Source organism: Colobus angolensis, unplaced genomic scaffold (genome assembly GCF_000951035.1).
Source record: "Colobus angolensis palliatus isolate OR3802 unplaced genomic scaffold, Cang.pa_1.0 Scaffold131, whole genome shotgun sequence".
NCBI lineage: Eukaryota > Metazoa > Chordata > Mammalia > Primates > Cercopithecidae > Colobus > Colobus angolensis.
The window spans coordinates 640,717-660,307 of NW_012114364.1; the positions used below are offsets into that span (position 1 = coordinate 640,717).

Below are 19,591 nucleotides of genomic sequence, written 5' to 3' on the forward strand. Positions count from 1 at the left end.
TAACCTCTTACCCCTCCTGGCCCCAGCCCAGGGCTCAACGCCTGGGTCGTCCAGCTGCAACCACGCCAAAGGTTGGGATTCAGCCATTCCACCTGGAAGCGGCTCTACAGTGAGGGCTCAAGAATGTGCTCTGGCCAATGTGTGATACTGACATGTGGTTCTGGGAGCAGAAAAGGGGGCCAGAGCTAGGGTGCAGAAAACCGGTGGACAGAGTAAGGGCATGCTGGAAGAGGCAGGGAGGGACAAAACTGGGTCTCGGGGAGGCAGCAAGTCTTCCAGAGGCACATCAAGAAAATGTGGCTGAGGCCCTTCAATGTTCCAGCCCAAATGCTGGGGGTCTAAGGAGATCACACTGTGTGTGCTCCAGGGGGTGGTGAGGGTCATGGAAGGAGAACACAGTTTCAGAACTCCAGGCCAAAGACAGGCGTTTACTAGGATTCAAGCTGGGATGACTGAGAGCCCAGTCTGAACAGGCTGAGTGACAGTGGCCCCCCAGATTGGGCATTAGGGCCTGGCCAGCTGGCTGGGGTGATGAGGGCCAGTCCCCCTATAGGCAGACACGGCGCAGGGAACTCAGAGGATGCTGGTGTTCAGTGGATTCAGGTACGAGGAAAGTGACCAATTGCTACTTCCTCCCAGTGCCCTGGAAGGACCCAGACTTTCCCATTGGCTGTCTTCTTGCAGGCTGTGGGAGAGATAGTACAGCCTGAAGGCACCTGTGGAAGGAAGGAGCAAGGGTAGGTCAAAAAGCAGTGGCAGGGACCCCAGGACAGGGCTGGTGATGGGTCCCTAGCAGTGGTAATTAATTCTAGGACAGGACTGGCTATGGGTGGAAAGGGAAGGCTCCCAAGAACAAGGAGACACCAGGCTCCATGGAACAGGGCAGCCTGGAAGTTAGGGAAAGCCCAGAGAGGTCAGAGCCTCTGACCAAATCCAATACAAATTTAAGCTGCCTGCATGGTCCTTTGCCTTTTAATACAGGCACCTCATGCTCCTCACTAGACTCTAAGCCTAGAACTAAGTCAGGGTCCCTTTTTCCTTCCTCCCCTTCTTACCCTGCCTTGGGCCCAGCAGAGCAGGACTTGCCAGGAATGTGCTGGAAATGCTTGTTGCTGTTGATGAATTAGGCAGTCCCATCCATGCAATATGGAGCATCCATTGCAGAAAACTGGAGGGAGGGGGTGGTGGAAGTTAATTGGCTGTAGAACCACCCCTTCGAGACAATGCTCCTGGACTGTGGTGATCAGATACACCTGCTGTACCCCGAGAAGCGTGGATGTCAACACAGATCCTATGGGTCTCTTGAGCGGCCAGCTCTTGGGGATGTTTGCATCCTGCTTCTCAAGGATCCTTCAGGGTTCTGAGGCTACCTGGTCCATTCCCCTGCCTGCACTGCATAAGCCACGCTGGATGAGGAAAGGCTCATGCTGGAGAGGGGTTGGGGTTCCCCAAGCCCTGGCTATAGAATGGTCCCTTTGGAGCATGGTGGGGTCAGCTGACTCAAAGGTTAAAGAGCCACCAAACAGATGAGGCAAGGCCCACCCTGGAGCTGTGTGGTTGGTGGAGCAACATAACAGCACATGTAGGTAAGAAACGAGCCAGGGAGGACACAGTCCAGTTCCCAGGCATGGGGACCCAGGCTCTCCTCACCCTGAACTTCCCATCAGCACCAGCTACTTCAGAGGATGTGGCCCAGCTCAGGCTGCAGGGCCCTGGGAGCCATGGCCCTCAGAATAACTCTTATTTATTTAGGTTCCTTCTTAAGGGAGCTTGGTCATGGTGATGGCAATAGTGATGCGGATGTTCATTAGAGCCACATTTTTACCGTCTTTTTATAATGTGGTGATTCACTTCCTAAGACCTGAAAATACTTCTTCATTAACCTCACACATCATCCTGTATAAAATGGCAACACAAGGAGGCAGGCAGAAGCTGAGTGACTTACCCGAGGTCCCAGAGCAAGCTGGGCAAGGTACATGGAAACCAGCTTTTGAACCCAAGCCCATATATTTTCACCTTTGATTGTGGACTTTAGTGCCCTGGTTGACCAAGTCTTGGCCTATTTGATGGAGGTGTGGCAATTCTGGATCCCCTTGTTTTCAGAAATTGGTTTTTAGAACTTCTTACTTTTTCATCCACCCCCCAAACAGAAAAGAACGCCCAATAAAGACCCAGTTTAGGCCGGGCGCGGTGGCTCAAGCCTGTAATCCCAGCACTTTGGGAGGCCGAGACGGGCGGATCACGAGGTCAGGAGATCGAGACCATCCTGGCTAACCCGGTGAAACCCCGTCTCTACTAAAAAATAAAAAAAATTAGCCAGGCGAGGTGGCGGGCGCCTGTAGTCCCAGCTACTCGGGAGGCTGAGGCAGGAGAATGGCGTAAACCCGGGAGGCGGAGCTTGCAGTGAGCTGAGATCCGGCCACTGCACTCCAGCCTGGGCGACAGAGCGAGACTCCGTCTCAAAAAAAAAAAAAAAAGACCCAGTTTAGTTTGAATCATCCACCATGATCTTCACTTGGCTTAAAATATAGAAGTTTTCAGAGCCTCCATTCAAAACTCTAAAAGTATCCCTCTGTTTTGATCTAGGTGGCCTCTGTCCTGGTCTTTGGCCCTAGGCTCAGGCGGCCTGAATGATCTCTCTCATGCAGTCTTTGCTAAAAAAGATCTGGTGTGAATAATTTAAGCCCCACTCCTGTTCCTGCTCGGCAGATTTCCGGTGCCAAGCCGATCATCATTTCAGCACCAGCAGAGATGTGCTATTTCTGTCCCCGACAGCCACTTCCTTCTTGGGAAAGTGACCTTGAGGGGCTGCAGGTGAGCGAGGAGAAAGGGCCGTGCCAGGACAGACTTCGTGCCTGTGTGAAAGCTGGATGGTCTCCCTCTGGGTCATTCCTTGGGAACTTCTCCCACACTCCTCCCGATCCAAGGTAGACGCATGTCATTCAGATGCCTGGTCTTTCATCTTTCCCTCTCCTCCTCAGGGACCACTTTGTCTAGTGATAGACTCGCCGCCCTTCTCCTTTGGAGCTTCCCTAACCTGTCAGCTGATTCAAGATTTCAAATGGAAGTTAGACATGGAGGGGACAAAATGAAACGGAACCAGAAAGGAATTGCTGAGAGCCATGGAGCACTTTTACACTGCCTTAACCACACCACTTGACTCTAAACAGGAGCCTGGGTTTTAAAATTCCTACTTGTGTCAGCCCAAGAAAGGTTGTACAGCCACCTTTTTGGTTTAAACAATCAAGTGCTCGATGTTTCAGGGGCTGTTGGGCCAGGATGTGAATTACTCAGGATCCCCAGCTTTACCTCTTGCTCTGTCCTTGGGCCAGTTCTGTCACGGGTTCTTTCAGAGGAGTAGACAAAGCAAAGAAAGCTTTCTAGGCCATAGAGTTTGCTGTGTGCTAGTGCCCTGGCAGAGATGCCTGTCTCCACAGTCCTGCATTGGTGGCTGAGTGCATGTGTGCGTGCATATGCATGTGTGTGTGTGCATGCACACTTTTTTCTGACCTCAGTTTCAAGCTGTTGCCTCCCTGATGTGTCTGTTTAGTGACTTGGACCAGAGAGATCGCCAGTACTGTGTGGGATAGGAGTGAACGCAGACAAGTCTCTACAGAAGAGGGTAAAGTGGAGCTGAGAAGAAGCAGGGAATCTTGCACCAGCCTGTCCAACAGCTGCTGTGCCCCTCCCTGCCTCAAGCCCCAGAGGGATAAGGCTCACTTTGTTGACTCCCTGAAGTGCAGAAGGGTAGGGCAAGAGGTGCCCAGCAAGCCTTCAGGCAAGCACAAGGCCCTGACCTTCACTGACTCTCCACATCTCTCCTGCATGGCCCAGGCACAGGGCTTGGTTCCCTCTGGGCAGGCAGTCTAGACTAAGTGACAGCCAGGTTGAGATGCAGAGGCTGAAGACATTTGTTCTTCATGGATCAGCCTGGATGTCTGGACAGATCTCATGAACGGATGGTGTGAGAGGAAGTGTGGAACGGGAGGCTATGATCAGTGGCTTGGAGAGCACAGCGTGGTCAGGTGCTAAAGCTTAGACTTCCCTTCTGGCCTTTGAGATGGCCAAGGAGAAGAGCTCCTATTCTCCAAAAACTCCAATAATTCTGAGTGTCTCCCACTAATGCCTGGGTGACCCACACACTCACCCAGACACTGTCTTTCAGCCTGTAACCTTTGGATGGAGCACTGGACTCTGTGACCCTCAAGGTCCCTTCTAAACTGAATATGCTCTGGCCCAGGTGTGCTGTTCTTTCCTGACTATAATGGGAGCAAGGAGGCACTGAGATGCCTGAGGCTTCTAGGGTCCCCCTACCATGCCCCCGTATCTTGCCCTAGGGTTCTGGGCTAGGTGCTGCAAGGAGCCCTCCTTTGTTACCAACCAGATCTCTGAAAGCCACTGCTCCCTGAAGACCTCTCCAGAGATGGAGGGCAGGGTGTGCCCTGCACACATCCTCCTCCTTGGTCTCTGGTCCCTCTGCCTCCCATCAGGCTTGACCTCCCCAGGGAAGCAGACTCTTAGAGGTGATTCCAACAGATTGTAATGCACAGTCCAGCTCCAGGCATTACTTGCTCCACATCTCAGCCTAGTTTCGTCATCTGGAAAATGGGAGTGAATATGACTTCTTTGGATGCAGAAGAGTGAGGTGGGTGACAGCGTGGGCTTGGAGGCAGACCACATGCCGCTCACCAGCAGTGTGTATCATGCATTTTAAAACTTTGCGGCCGGGCGCGGTGGCTCAAGCCTGTAATCCCAGCACTTTGGGAGGCCAAGACGGGCGGATCACGAGGTCAGGAGATCGAGACCATCCTGGCTAACACGACGAAACCCCGTCTCTACTAAAAAATACAAAAAACTAGCCGGGCGAGGTGGCGGGCGCCTGTAGTCCCAGCTACTCGGGAGGCTGAGGCAGGAGAATGGCACAAACCCAGGAGGCGGAGCTTGCAGTGAGCTGAGATCCGGCCACTGCACTCCAGCCCGGGTGACAGAGTGAGACTCCGTCTCAAAAAAAAAAAAAAAAAAAAAACTTTGCATTTCTTCTGCCTCCACATCCCTACATGCGGGCTGTGCGCACCTGCTGGGGTGAGCAGGTACACCAGTGTGATAGGGCTGGCCCTGCTACAAGTTCCCCTTGCTACCCTCCCCTGACTGTGATCTAGTGATACTCAAATGCACCAATGGAATCCCCTCCTGCCTTTTCTGATGGTGCCATCCTGACCCCCAGTGAAAGGGTCTCATTCACTCTCTGTTCCCTGCCTGCTTGGGGGGCCCTAGTTTTCCACCCATGTGGCCCCCCATCCCACTCCTGGTGGAGTGTGCAGTGAATCTGTCTAGGACAGCGAGTCTGATCTTTTGGCTTCCCTGGTCCACACATAAAACACACTAATGAGGGCTGATGAGCTAAGAAAAATAAAATCACAAAAAAGTCTCATGTTTTGAGAAAGTTTACGGATTTGTATTGGGCCGCATTCAAAGCTGTCGAGGGCTGCAGGCGGCCCGTGGGCTACGTGTTGGACAGGCTTGGTCTAGGATCTATGAATCTGGTAAACTCTTGTTGTCCTGTGCCTCTCCTGTGCCCCCTCTTGTGGCCACACCTGACTGACCATCACCTAAAAGAACACAACTGCCAGGTGACTCTGGCAAACCGCTTCACCTGCCTCTGCTCTCAGTTTCTTCGCCGACCATACACAGAGTAAGAGTTGCTGCTCTTCCGGGCAGGGCGAGGACTGAGTGAGTTGATGTGCATGAGTGTTGAGCACAGCACTTGCTCGGCACAGAGTTCAGATTACCGGGACTTTGCAGGTTGCTGTAGTGAGGATACAGGGAGGTGGCTCTAGTGAATAGTGGCCATTTGTGTTCTAACTGGGCTCAGGGAGGAATGCGGGGCCTGTTTCCCAGTGCCGCAGAGGAGCACTGGCCTTTAGTGGCTCTACAGCACCAGGACAGATGGCTCTGGGTCAGAAGGAAGGTGCTCAGTGGGGGCTTCTGCATTCCTTCTTGAGCTGTCCAGAGGTGAGTCCTGTCCTCTCTAAACTAGATGACCTAACGGAAGGAAGGCGGCAGGTGAGAGCACGCGGCTCAGCAGCCTGCTCATGGGCAGACCTCCAGGCCTGAGGTCCAGAGGCCCAGCCTGAAGCCTGAGGCCAGGCTGAAGGCCCTGCTTGCTAAGGGGTGCAGAGCCAGACAGGATACAAACAGGCTTGCTGACACTGCAGAGGAGAGGGGTTCTCTCTCTGGGCCCAACTGCACTGATCCCCATAAACCTCATGGCCAGTCAGTGCCACCCAGAGGGAATATCCCTAGACACCCTACATGCCTGGTTTTAGTCAGTCATGTCACATGCCTTCATCCAGCTACGTTGGTCAGATCTGGGATGGGCTACGTGGCTCTCGGGGACCTCAGCCGACTGACCTGCATCGCCCTGCTGGAAATCCTCATGGTAGGCCCCATGTGGGGGTGGGTGGTGGCGTGGCTGGCTCTCAGCACACACGTCCCACCTGCCAGAAAATAGCTCAAAACCCAAACTTTGGGGGCCTTCACTTTAGGAGACTTAGGAGATAAGCAACCAGTTTTAACACATGAGCCTAATTTAGATTCTAACTCAAATGTAAACACAACAACAGCTTATGGTTCAATTGGGAAGATGTGAAGCTGCCTGGTTATTTCATGATATTAAGGAATGACTGTTAACTGTTTTAAAGTATGATAATGGTAATGTTATCACGTTTTCTAGAAGACGGTCCTTAAGTTTTAGAGGTACACACTGAAACACTAACAGATGACATGCTGTCTGGGACTGTTTCAGAACCACCCTGGGGTTAGGAAGTGGGCAGGATGCAGGTGAGAGAGTGGATGGAACCAAGATCAGCTATGAGATGGTAATTGTTGAACTTTGGGTGAAGGGAAGACAGAGCTTCATGAAAAGCACTCTTTATTTCTGTATATCTTTGAAAACTGCCATAATGAAACCTAGAAGGAGGAAGGGGAAGAGGAGGAGGAAGAGGAGGGAGGAGGGAGAGGAAGGGGAGAAGGGGAAGTAGTAGGAGAAAGAGAATGAGAAGGAAAAAGGATAAGGATGAGGGGAAGGGTAGAGAGTAGGGGAAAAAGGAGGGAGCAGGAAGAAGAGGAGAAGAAGAAATAGAGGAGGAGGCAGATGGGGAGTGGGAGAAGGAGACAGAGATGGAGATGTGGAGAAGGAGCTGCCGCTGCAGCTACTGAGACGGCCCCACTTGCTTGGGTCCTAAGAACCTGGAGACCGCGGCAAACACCAGACCCAGGAACAGCCACCCCCTCTCTGGCTCTCCCACAGCCTCAGCCCCACCCACTCCAGGGCTGGGGCCCCTCTCGCTTGCTGGAAACCTGACTGGGTGGGGCAGGGCTCCCCATTCCTGCCAAGCACGGGGTGGCCACTGACCGTGGAGAGGCAGCCCTTCTGCTCCCGGAGGATGGCACCGAAGCCCAGGAAGCCGGTCACCATGACAAGTGCACCCGCAAAGATGAGGATGTAGGCGGAGGCGGCAAAGGTGCTGGAGGCCAGGACGCTGAGGTAGCCACTCTTCTCCACCAGGGTCCAGATGCCCACAGCCAGGACGGCTGCACCCCCGACCTGCAGGAGACCACTGGGTTAGAGCAGGGGGTGGTGGGGGCCTCAGCAGCTGCCATTTATTCAATGCCCACAGGGCGCCAGGCACTTCTTTTGCACTGGCTCATTCATTCCTCCAAAGGAGGCGAGAATGGTATGGTTACCCAATTTTATAGGTGAGGAAATCGAGGCTGAGAGAGGTTAGAAGACTTGTCCAAGGTAAGCAACCTGCAGAGCCAGGTTCTGAATCCAGGTCCGACTGTGAATTCGGTGCTTTTTACCGTGGTGGCCTATTGCATATGAGGCCGGGGGAGAGGACTGCAGTTTCAGGGATGACCAACGTATCTGAGTCCCTCTGCCTCCCCAACTTTTCACCTCCCCAACTCCTGCCACCCTTGGTTCCTCTCCCCTCAAAGCACTCCTTCCCTCTGTCCACACTTCCCCAGTGGGGCTTGTTCAAGCACCGCCCCTTGTTTAATCCTTATGTTTGCCCATTTGGGAAGCACAGCTGGGCTTTTTATCCCTACTATACATAGGAAGAAACTGAGACCCATGGAGGAAAGGTAAATTGCCCGAGGTCCTGCCTCTAGTTGGGGGCAGGGGTAGGGGCAGAGGCAGGATAAGAACTCAGAGCCCAGGGCCTGCCCACTCAGTCACGCTGCCTCCATGATTGAAGAGTCAGGGTGCTTGACAGGCTGGAGCCGCCTGGGACTGCAGGAGGAGAAACTTTTTTGCTAACTGTCTGATTCTCCTTTGGTCCTGAGAAGAGGGGAGGGATAGGACCCTCCTGACTTGCAGATAGGGGGATGCCTCCTTAGAAACTAGAGTTGGGAAATATAGCAGGGATGGCTCGGCTTGGCTGATTCTATTTGCAATGAAGCCAAGTTACGCTTTCTGTGACTGTTGGACCCAGCAGGGCATAATGTGTGTGTATGTACACACGCACAGCATCTTCAGCGTGCCAGGTGGGGAGTACCAGGGTGTTTGCCCAGGATTTGGGGACAGAACCCCTGGGACCTCTGACTGTCTCTGCCATCTGCTCCTGGGAAGGTGGACTTCTGCCGGCTAGTCTCCCTGCCCCCATTTAAGGATGGGTCTCTTTCCTCTAATGGGTGAGGAATGCTTCCTCAAGGGGTCCTGGGTGTGGTCAAAGCTAGAGAAGTGCCCTGGGCCGTGTCCATGCCCCCTGAGCCTTGTTGCCAAGAGGAGCTCCCCATCTGCCCCAGGAAGACTCCATACAACCTACCCTGTCATTTCCCAGTTCTCCTTCTGGGCATTCACAGACATTTGTGGATCTAACAAACACGTATTTACCATTTTCTCTTCTGAGCTTTGCAACAGTTCTGTGAGCATGCGGCAGGGTGGCAGGGCACATATTCTGCATTGTGCAGATGAGATAATTGAGGCTTGAAGAGAATAAGAATGTGCCCAAGATGACACCATTAGAGTTTCAGAACTGAGATTCAAACCCACGTCTCCTGAGAGAGCAAATCCACAACTCTGTAGCCAGATCCCACAGACTGGGCTGGGCCTGCTCCTCTACTTCTCCATTTTTAACAGATACTATTTCTTCAAAGTGCCATTTTATCTCCACTGGCACCTCCACCAGGTGGAAGAGCCAGGCGGAAGGACACCATCTGGGCTACGGCAAACAGAATGGGAATGGCTATCACGCAGATTTCTTCAATTCCATGATGCACACATTTTTCTCTCACATTTTAACATCTCTAAAATTGGGATGTATCTTATGACTGATGGTATTTTATAATTATACTTGGCAGTTTTTCTTAGTGGTACAAAAAAAAATAGTGTATCTTACCACTGATGATATCTTAGCTTCCGTGAAATCCTAGAATAGGTTTTAAAATTCTCTGTGGGTATAGGTTATCTGTGGCTCACACAGCCTCCATGACCAGTTAGGGATTTCCTGAATTTGGGTCAACAAAATTGTGTACAGTGAGGGTTTGCAGCCAAATATCCTGCATGGAATTCTCTTTGCCCCCTTCAGCATGCCTGGAAGGCTTGGGTGAGGGTCCCAACTTTGCATAACTAGCGGTGTGACCTCAACACAGTCCCTTAACCTCTCTGGACCTCAGCTTCTTCATCTCCTAAATAAGGGATGTATTAGACTAGTGGTTCCCAACCTATAACTACTAAGAACCCCTTTGATTACTTTTCCCCATGGATCTAATGTTTTGAGGGCCTCCACCCCCTCCCAGTCCTTAGGCTTAGCTGTAAGGAAGGAGAAGGTTTCATTCCTTCGGAAGACCTGCTTGGGACATGGTCATCTCTTTAGGAAACAAGCTTTTCTCTGGACAGGAAAATGAACACTGCTCACTGTTGGATGGGTCACCAGAGGGGGTCACGGGAGGACAGAAGTCAGCAGCCTGGGTTCTAGTTCTGACTGTGTGCCTGACTAACCACACGCAGCCCCTCTAAGCCTCAGTTTCTTCATCTGTAAACTGGGGGCACTGGATGGGAACATCTCTGAGGTCCCTTCCACATCTGAGGTCCCTCTTAGTACCGGAGGTCAAGCTTCTGCCAAAGAACCTCCGGCAAGATGGTTCTGAACCAGTGGCTCATGGCTGTCACTCAAGCCACCTGGAAACTGCCTAAGTCAGCAGAGAGCAGCAGAAGAGGCAGGAAGAGGGACTGATGGGGTGGGGAAAGATCTGACACCACTGAACTATTCAACAACCACTGGCATACAGTTGATTCAACAGTATTTGGTTCTTTACAGAAACTGGTGTGGTATTCCGTGAGGGTAATAACTACTACATTTTCCTTTTCTTTTTTTCTTTTCTTTTTTATCGTTCTGTTGCCCAGCCTGGAGTGCAGTGGTGTGATCTCAGCTCACTGCAACCTCCGCTTCCCAGGTTCAAGCAATTCTCCCACCTCAGCCTTCTGAGTAGCTGGGATTATAGGCATGCACCACCACACCTGGCTAATTTTTGTATTTTTAGTAGAAACAGGGTTTCACCAAGTCAGTCATGTTGGTCTCGAACTCCTGACCTCAGGTGATCCAAAGGAGACCTTGGCCTCCCAAAGTGTTGGGATTACAGGCGTGAGCTACCATGCCTAGGCAATAACTACATTTTTCAAAGCCATAGCCTGTGGCTGACTAGCCGGCAAGCCCTGCAGGGGGTGAAGCCAGGCAATGAGGACGCAAGCCGGCCAGGAGGGGCGGAGCAGGCCACCCCTGCTGTGTAATTTTAGGAACTTTCCATTCATAGGAAAGAAACATGATGGGGTGAAGCATTAACCTGAGTGGCTGCACATGCCTGAGGGCTGAGAGAAATAAGGCAGCAGACCTGGAGGAAAGCAGGCAGAGGGTATAAAAGTAATTGTAGGCGTTTTTCTTTGTGTCTTGCTACCATAGGGCTTCCACCATGAGGGAAGGAAAGGGATGGGGCAGAAGCCAGGACCACTTGAATCCCAATAAGGAAGGATCTTCTGGGCAGGGGAGTTCTCCACCCTCAGTGAGGAGGAGCCCATGGCTCAGGACGTGGGAAATGCACAGGGTGACGGGAAGTGCACAGGGTGATAGCAGACTTTGTGTTTACTGGCTACCTGCTACATGCCAAGCCCCACACTGGACTGAAAAGCCTTTGGGGTTGGACTGGAGCTCACCCATGGGAGCCACACTCATAATCTGTGCTCCTCCTCCCTGCTCAGTCTTATCCGTGGTGCCATCACCCACCAACCCCAGACACTGCAGGGTCACTATAGGTTCCTCCTCCTCTCAACAACCACCACGTGCCAATTCCCCTCTGCCCTCAAACCTGTCTCCATCTCCCCACCACACTGCCCAATTTGGTTCCCCACCACAGTCAGCTGCTGGCTTCTGACTCCTGCTCCACCCACAGGCTGATCCCCCAAGGCACCCCCGGCTCAGAAGTCCCCACCAGCTCCCACGCCCAGGGCACCAAGCCCAAAAACTCTTTCACATGGCCTTGGGGCTCTTACTGTCTGGCCTTAACCTGACTTTTTGGCATCATCTTCTGGTATTTTCTTTCCCCCATACCTGGGTTTTTTTGTTTTTTTTTTTGAGGTGAAGTCTTCCTCAGTTACCCAGGCTGGAGTGCAATAGCGTGATCTTGGCTCACTGCAACTTCTGCCTCCCAGGTTCATGCGATTCTCCTGCCTCAGCCTCCTGAGTAGCTAGGATTACAGGGGCACACCACCACGCCTGGCTAATTTTTGTATATTTTTTTTTTCCTGGGTTTTAATCACTTTGAACTAAGTAGTTGCTTTTTCTTGAAAACAGTGTGGTTACCTAATAACTCAGGCACTATTAGCAGAGTGGTAAACAGGGTGAACTCTGGGACGTGGCTTGGTGTCTGAGTCCAAGCCCCTCTGTTCACTGGTTGTGTGGATTTGGATAAGCAAGGCAGCCTCTGTGGGCTCAGGGAGGCTCTTATTCCTGCCACCTTTCACACATTGTTCTCTCTGCCCTTCCTCTTCCATTGAACTCCTACACACCCTCTAACGCCCATTTTGAGATTTTGAGTGTGGCACCTGCTCTGACTGTCCTGGGCAGGTGAGTTCATCCCTCTTCTGCAAGCCTGCGGTGCTGCTCACTTCACAGCAGCCCTCGGCACTTGGGGCAGGGGGCCCCTCACTCCCCTCAGAACACAGCCCAGCACACGGCCTGGCACCCAGGAGCCACCCCAGTGAGTGTGGGACTCAGTGGATGGGGCTCTGCAGAGGGCTGTGGAAATGGCCCCTGCTCCCCTACCTGCCTCTGTCTGCTGAGCTCCTAGGGCAACAGCTAGTGTTTCTCTTTCCTGCTTGATGGCTGTTTTGATTTTTAAAGGGGCAGTCTACAAAGTCCCAGCAGTCCCAGAGAGGAATGGGCTTTTTCTCTGGGTCATTAAGAAGAGGCTCCTGGAAAGGCTGGGGTTGCGCCCTAGGTATCTTAAGGTCAGACTGATACTTGGTTACTCTCATTCCTTCTTTCAACCAATACCCACTGTGCACCTGCTATGATGATGCCAGGCTCTTGGGCCATCATGGGGCCCATGCCTGCCACTGCCACTGCCCCTGCCCCAGGATCACTTGTAGGACACTGGGTTGAAAGACCTGACTTAGTAATCACCAGGGTGACTTCTGCTATGAAGGAGAAGTGAATGGGTCTGATTTGGGGAGCAAACACAGCGTGGGGGCTCAGGGAGAGGACTGGGAGACCAGGTCTGAACAAGACTCAACTTCTTTTAAAGAATGGTTTCCCATTCCCACATCAGAAGAGTCAGCTGGAACCCTGGGCTGCAGTCCTGATACAGCACGGCTGAGCCCTATGCCCACATGCAGGCAGGCACCCCAGTCCCACACCTGAGCTGCTGAGCTCTCCAGGAGGGCACACAAAAGCATGCATCAGGTGCTGCTGCTCACCTTCCTCCTGAACGACCTTCTCTGAGCGCCAGGCATGTATTTCTCTCTGGCTCTGCCCATGCTCCTGCTGCCTTGGTTTATGGAATCTTCAAAGGATAGGCTTGTCATGCTAAGGGCTATTTTCCACTTTAAGGCATCCTTGTTTTTGGCTCTCTGCCTTTAAAATCAGAACACTACCTCCTCTGCTGTCTTCTCCAATCCCATGTACCCCTATAACAAGAGCAAAATCTCATGAGTCTTACTGAAGGGTGGAGCTGGGAGGGAACATGTGATCATCTGTTCATCTTCCAAACCCAGCTCAGAGCCCAGAGGAAACCTTCCTTGGAGCTGTCCCCGCCCCATCTCCCAGCAAATCATTCTGTCCTCTGTACCAACTCCATGTCTTGCACATGTTTCTATAATTATACTCATAGTCTATTTATTTTATTGGATACCTTGTGTGCCTCCTCTTTTAGCCTCTTGATTAAATCTCATTCATCTTAATATCCCTAGCAGAGGGCTACACATGGTTGGAAGGAAGGAAAGAAAGAAGGGAGGGAGGGAGGAAGGGAGGACGGGAGGACAGAAGGACAGGAGGACAGAAGGAAGCAGGGGAGGAAGGGAGGGAGGGAGGAAGGGACTGATTGATTTCAACCTCTTTTATATTCTGGATGGAGAAACCAAGGCCTGGAGAGAAGTGACTTTTCCACAGTCACACAAGAAGGCCAAAGGAAGTGTGCAGAGCAGAAATTAAGAATCCTAATGCTCAGTTTAGTGCCCATTTAACCAACTGGGCTGCTGACCCACAACGAAGCTGCTTGGCGTGGGAAGCAAGTCACTGGTGTCTGGGCTACAGCAGGCCTAGAGTCCTGAGCTACAGCAGAGCAGCTAAAAGGGGTTACCCTAGGCTTCGTCCTGACTTGTCTCATCTGCCATGGCGCTGTGCAGACCAAGTGCACATCCCCCTCAACTGTGACTCTGTCTCCCAGCAGATCCTGACAGCACAGAGGGGCAGAAGACCATGGTGGGGGGTGGGGGATGGTCCCGGGTCCTGACAGCACAGAGGAGCAGAAGACCATGGTGGCGGGCGGGGCGGGGGGGGTTGGTCCCAGGCCATGCAGCATCTCAAGGAGCGGTGTAGCAGAAAAGCCATCACCTGTTCTTTCTTAGATGGCAAGCCTGGAAAGTGGGCAGTGGCCACATTTGGTGGGATGTCGATGTACCAAGAGAAGGGCTTTGAGCCTTGGCAGAAGGTGTTTCCCTCCCACGGCCTCCCTGACTCCCGAAGTGATGCTCTCAAGTCATCTCACTGCCCTGCTGGGGCTCGAGTCCTCTGTCTTCTCTGCTACCTGTCTTAGCCCCATGTATCCCTGGTCCCTGAGAAAATATCAAGGCCTCAGCTAATGCTCAAGGGCGGGACACAGCTTCTGGAGCAGAGGCAGCCTCTCCAGGCAAGGGAGCAGCTGCTTCCTCCGTGCTCCCCATAGCCTGGCAGAGAGCCTGAGAGGCTAGAAAAGTTTTGATTATTAACACAGCCAAGCAGCTGAATAAAATAATAAGTTAGAGAACACCATTGCAGGGGCAATGGGAGCCGTAGGGAGCCACAGAAGAAAAGGGAGGGGAAAGAAACACATCTCCTGGGTGGCCACAGAGGAAACCCTGGACCACATTTTCTTTTACGGTTGCAAAGGAGGCAAGAAAGTGTCAGCATTTTTGGTTCCTTCCCTGCTCTGTAGGATCATCCAATCAACACCAGCTTAACTGAAATTCTAGGTGGTGGAGGCTGGGGAGGAGGTGGGAGTGAGGGACAGGGTGGTGGGGAAGGATTGCCACCTGAAGTCTGACCTCGTTCAGGTGGAGGTGAAGACGACTCTGAATTTTTCAAACTTTGGAATGTGACCTATTAGGGTTGTGATATAAGTTTAGTGGGTTGTAAGCTGCACTAAAAACAAAAAGAAGGAAATAATCAAAATAGAAAAAATATCTGAGCGCATCATACAACATAAGGGTAAACTTACTTTGGTGAACAACGTTCCACATAACTATTTCTTATGCTTCCACGTATATCTTACATGGGACATGATCCCAAAAGGCTTAAAGCCAGCGCTATTGGAGACTGAGGTTGAACCTTGGTCTCTTGTTTACAATGAAGAGCTCTACCATCCACCATCCACATGTCCCAGATGCCTTTTTAGGTTAAGGACTCAATCTCGACAATTTCACCTTTTAAATCCCTTCACTCTCTGCAAATACTTAGATCCCCATTGACACTCCCACAGTGCAAGTCACCACCATCTCCTGCCCTGATCAAAGCAAAGTCTAGAGGGAATGTCAACAGTGGCTGTTCCTGGGGTGGCCAGTGGTTTGGGTTGGACTGGGTCCCCCAAAAGATATGTTGAAATCCTTACCCTTGGTACCTGAGAATGTGGCCTTATTTGGAAATACGATATTCACAGATGTCATCAAGTTAAGATGAGGTCATTAGGGTGGGTCCTAATCCATCATGACTGGTGTCCTTGTAAGAAGAAAATGTCATATGAAGACAGAGACACACAGGGACAACAGTGTGTGATGACAGAGGCCTTGGAGACTGTAGCGATGCAGCCACAAGCCAAGGAGTGCCAAGAATCGCCAGCCACAACCAGAAGCTGGGACAAGGCAAGGAAAGATTCTACCCAAGTCTCATAGGGAGCTTGGCCCTGTGACACCTTGATTTTTGACTTTTGGCCTCCAGAACTGTGAGGGAATAAATTTTTGTTGTTTAAAGCCATCCAGTTTATGGTACTTTGAAATGAACATAGTGAGATAAAAACAATTTTCATTTTATGATACTTTTTAATATTTTAGAGATTATCTGTAGTGGATACATAAGACTTTTATAATCAGGAAATAAATAGTTATTCTTAAAAAGAAATGCTTACTTAGCAAGAATCCTTATCACCCTATTGGATTTGTCCCTCAGAATGGAAACCATCTCTACCACACAGTTTCCTATCCATATCAACACAGCTTTATTACTGCACCATCTTCATCATCACGACTTCAGTATTGCAGGAAACTGTTGCCCAGGAAGGTAAAAGTGACAAATTATTTTATTATTCCTTTCAGGAACTTTGCAAACATTTAAACAAATAGCAGACTGCACAACTTTTTAATAGATAGCATCTAATGACTGGTCTATTTTCCAAGACTCTTCAGAACTCTTGCCTTGCCATGTCTGCCCACCCTAAACTCTCATGTCATGGTCTTTTCCAATCTTAAGCAAGCCCCTGTAGGAAAGACCCAGAAAACTCAGACATGTCCCCCACCTTTGCATTTGCCTTTCTGAGATGCTTCTAAGACTCTGTCAAGTGTCTTCTGCCTTACCATGGTAGCAGGAAGCCCAGCTATGCCTTATCATGGGTTGATCGGGTGGTATTTTTAGGCATTTGACATCTAATATATTCAAAATACTGCATTTATTGAAGGCAACCCAAACAGGCTAGAATTTATCATTGAATTGTAGCTGGGGAAACAGAGCTGGGGAAACAATTCAATGTAGCTGGGGAAACAGATTCCTGGAAGTTAAGTAGCCTGCCCAAGGCTCCACCATTAGTAGTCAGCAGGGCATGGGTCCAGCTGCCTGCAAAGCCTGCGCTCTTGTCACCCTTCTGCCTTCTCAATTTAGTGAGACTGTCGTAACAAATATATACATTCCAGTGTCTATTTTTGGGAACTGATGGTATTCTGCTCCCAATTACCCAGATGATTGCTTCAAGTGGACAGACTACACCCCCCTGGAAGACCTCACCCAGACAGGCTCCTGAGGGGAGTTGCCATAGTGATCATCTTCATCACAGGCAGCAGTAGTCGGAGCCTCCAGGACTTCTGTTTCTCTGCCCTGGGCCTGGAGAATGTTAACCATGAAAGGCGAATGGACTTCAGTGGAAAACAAGTTATTATTTCAGGCAGTCACATTTTCCAAAAGGCACTGGTGCAACAAGTTAGTGGGGAAGAAAGAACTGGACCCTTCATACAGTAGGGCTAGAACACAAAGCTTATTGTTATGTTTGTGCCTCTATTCAGATGCCAGGTGGTACGAATTCCATGCCAACCTGCAGACCCAATTCTTCTCTTCCTTCTCAGTAGCAAAGGTACTCCTGAGTGGGAAGAGTTCATCCATGGTTGATCGTTGATCTTTGATTTGGAAGATATCAACCTCAAAGTGGTGACACAAAAAAAGGTGGCTTGACTCATTCAGTGTTCTGGGAAGAGGATGTGTGTGCAGAATTCACTCACCCAGAAGAAGAAGTTGAAGACAAAGAGTAAGTACTTCAAGTAGACGATCAGCCAGTCGTCCTGCTCAGTCTTATAGTGGGCCATGGCTGCTGGGCCTGCAGAGAAGACACATATGCTGGGCCAGGGAATCACCAAGAACCACCTTGTCCTTCCCAGAGCCAGAGCATCTTGGCAAGGTTCCCTTCGAAGGGCTCATTAACCTATCTGCCGGGGGCTTTGAGGCTATGCATGGGTAGCATGGAGCAAAGATCTGGGAATTGCTAAGGACACCAAATAGAGGTGAAGTGGGGCAGAATCTTCCAGAACTTTAGATGTCAGTTTTGTCCTCTTGACAAAGGTCTAACCTACAATTCTCCCACAGACTTTGTGCTCGTCTTACTGTATTCTTAATCTCTTTTCCTGTCTCATCAGGGTTGCAGGACACAAGTTTACCTGTCTTACACACACACACACACACACACACACACACACATTCAGCATCACTACTTTGCATAGGAAACTTGCACTCTGCATCATTTGAACAGGACTCTGAATCCACAGGTGTGGCATGAACCCCAGAGCAGAGCACCTGTGCTGGAAAGGGCCCCAGTGATCACCCATTCCACCCGACCTGGCTGCTGCAGCTTGACTCTCCAGATGAGGAAGCAGGCCCAGACAGGCCTGGTGGTTTGGCAGGAAGAAGTACAAGAGCCCCTAGAGTCTGACTCCCTGGGTTCACACCCTGATCTGTCACAAGATGTGTGATACTTTGGGCAAGTTATGTGACCTCCCATCCCTCAGCATTCTCATCTGTAAGTGGGGATAATGACACATATATTATAGGGTTGTTTTGAAGATTAAATGAAATAATCTATGTGAAGTGTTTAACATAGTCCTTGGCATGTAGTAACTGTTCAATCAATGTTAGCTATTATTACATGCCATAGAACTGGGGTGACAGCCTAAGACTCCAGTCCTAAAACTCCCGTCTTTACCCCAGCACCATGCTGTCTCTTGTCCTGATGTCCACTGATGGACTCTCTGGGAATTATGACATCAACGGTGGTGATAAAGGCAGAGAGGGCCTACTGTGCCTAGTAATCTTGTTTGCTTCTCTGTCGGAACCTCAGAAAGTCTGAAGCCTTTGTAGTTTTCCCTTCTTGAGCTACATTTGCCCCTGGGAACGTGCACACCCACACTCACAGAGTAGTTGGTCTTTAAGAAATTACCCCCATTTTGGGAACCTCTTTTATTTCAGAGCCATAAGCAATGAGGCACGGCTTATGCTTATTCAGGCAGACGATCAGCCAGTCATCCTGTTCAGTCTTATAATAGACCATGGCTGCTGGGCCTGCAGAGAAGACACATGGGCTGGGCCAGGGGGATTTAGCATTTCCGTTTCTTCCTCCATTATTTCCAACCCCCAATTGGGCCCTCCTTTCATCCTGTTCTTGCCTCCTGGGCTGGTGCTTGGCCACGCCCCAGTTATTTCCTCTGAGCCACTGTTCTGCCTCTTATTTCAAGCTCATGGGCTCCCCGAGACAGGAAGAGAGGAAGAGAGAAAAGACAATGTGGCTGACTTATTTGTGATTTCTATTTGCAGACTTTGAAGAAGGTAATTTAAGACTGTTAGTCTTCTTGTTAAAAAAAGACAAAACTCATTTTTCTTCAATTTAGTTTTCGAGGTAGGTTGGTAGAATAAATACAGAAGGAGAAAAAAAGAAAGCCTGTAAGAAATGGCCATGGATGGTGTCGGCCAGGGGATCTAACGGGAGTGATTTCACGGTCATGCAGTCAGTCCTGACAAGAGAGCAGGTGCAGCGTCTCCTGGGCCACCGCAGGCCCTTAGCAAGTGGCATAGTTTGTGGGGCCTGGCCACTCCTGTCTGCAGTCTCTCTCCCTGTGCGCACCCCTCCCCTCCCAGGCAGGGCCACTGGACTTCTGCCCCAGAACCTTCTCTCTACTTGCGGCAAAGGGGCCTGATTCACTCACTCAAACCAGAGAGTCAGGGCCCTGCCCTCTAAAGGAAAATTGTATTTTTTAAAAAGAACTTCAGGCAGAAGACAAGGCTTAAGGAAAAGAAACCATTGTAATGGTAAAATTTCAGTCATTAGTGGTAGGGAAGATAGAACCACAAAATGTCAGGGTCAGGGGAAACCTTTGGGCTCACTTAATTCAATCTTCTGCAGAAAGAATGAGGAATTTTACATATTTAAGATGCATATTTAACAATGACTTTTTTTTTTTTTTAGGATTTCTGAAACTGCTTTTATTTTTTATTTATTTATTTATTTTTAAAATTTTATTATTATACTTTAAGTTCTAGGGTACATGTGCATAACGTGCAGGTTTGTTACATATGTATACTTGTGCCATGTTGGT

General features: G+C 50.3%; 1 protein-coding gene across 3 annotated transcripts in view; it reads right to left on the reverse strand.

The window, feature by feature from the left end:
• The window catches only part of TSPAN11 (tetraspanin 11), a 70,928-nt gene that overhangs the window by 21,666 nt on the left and 29,671 nt on the right, over positions 1–19,591 (reverse strand). For 2 of the 3 annotated variants that reach the window (XM_011934087.1, XM_011934088.1), the window contains exons 2-3: positions 17,231–17,325; positions 7,415–7,606 (exon numbers count right to left, since the gene is read on the reverse strand). In XM_011934087.1, coding sequence (XP_011789477.1) covers positions 7,415–7,606; positions 17,231–17,314 — 276 coding nt within the window. In that variant the 5' untranslated portion in view covers positions 17,315–17,325. The remainder of the gene's footprint in view (positions 1–7,414; positions 7,607–17,230; positions 17,326–19,591) is intronic. The other variant, XM_011934089.1, reaches the window with a different exon arrangement.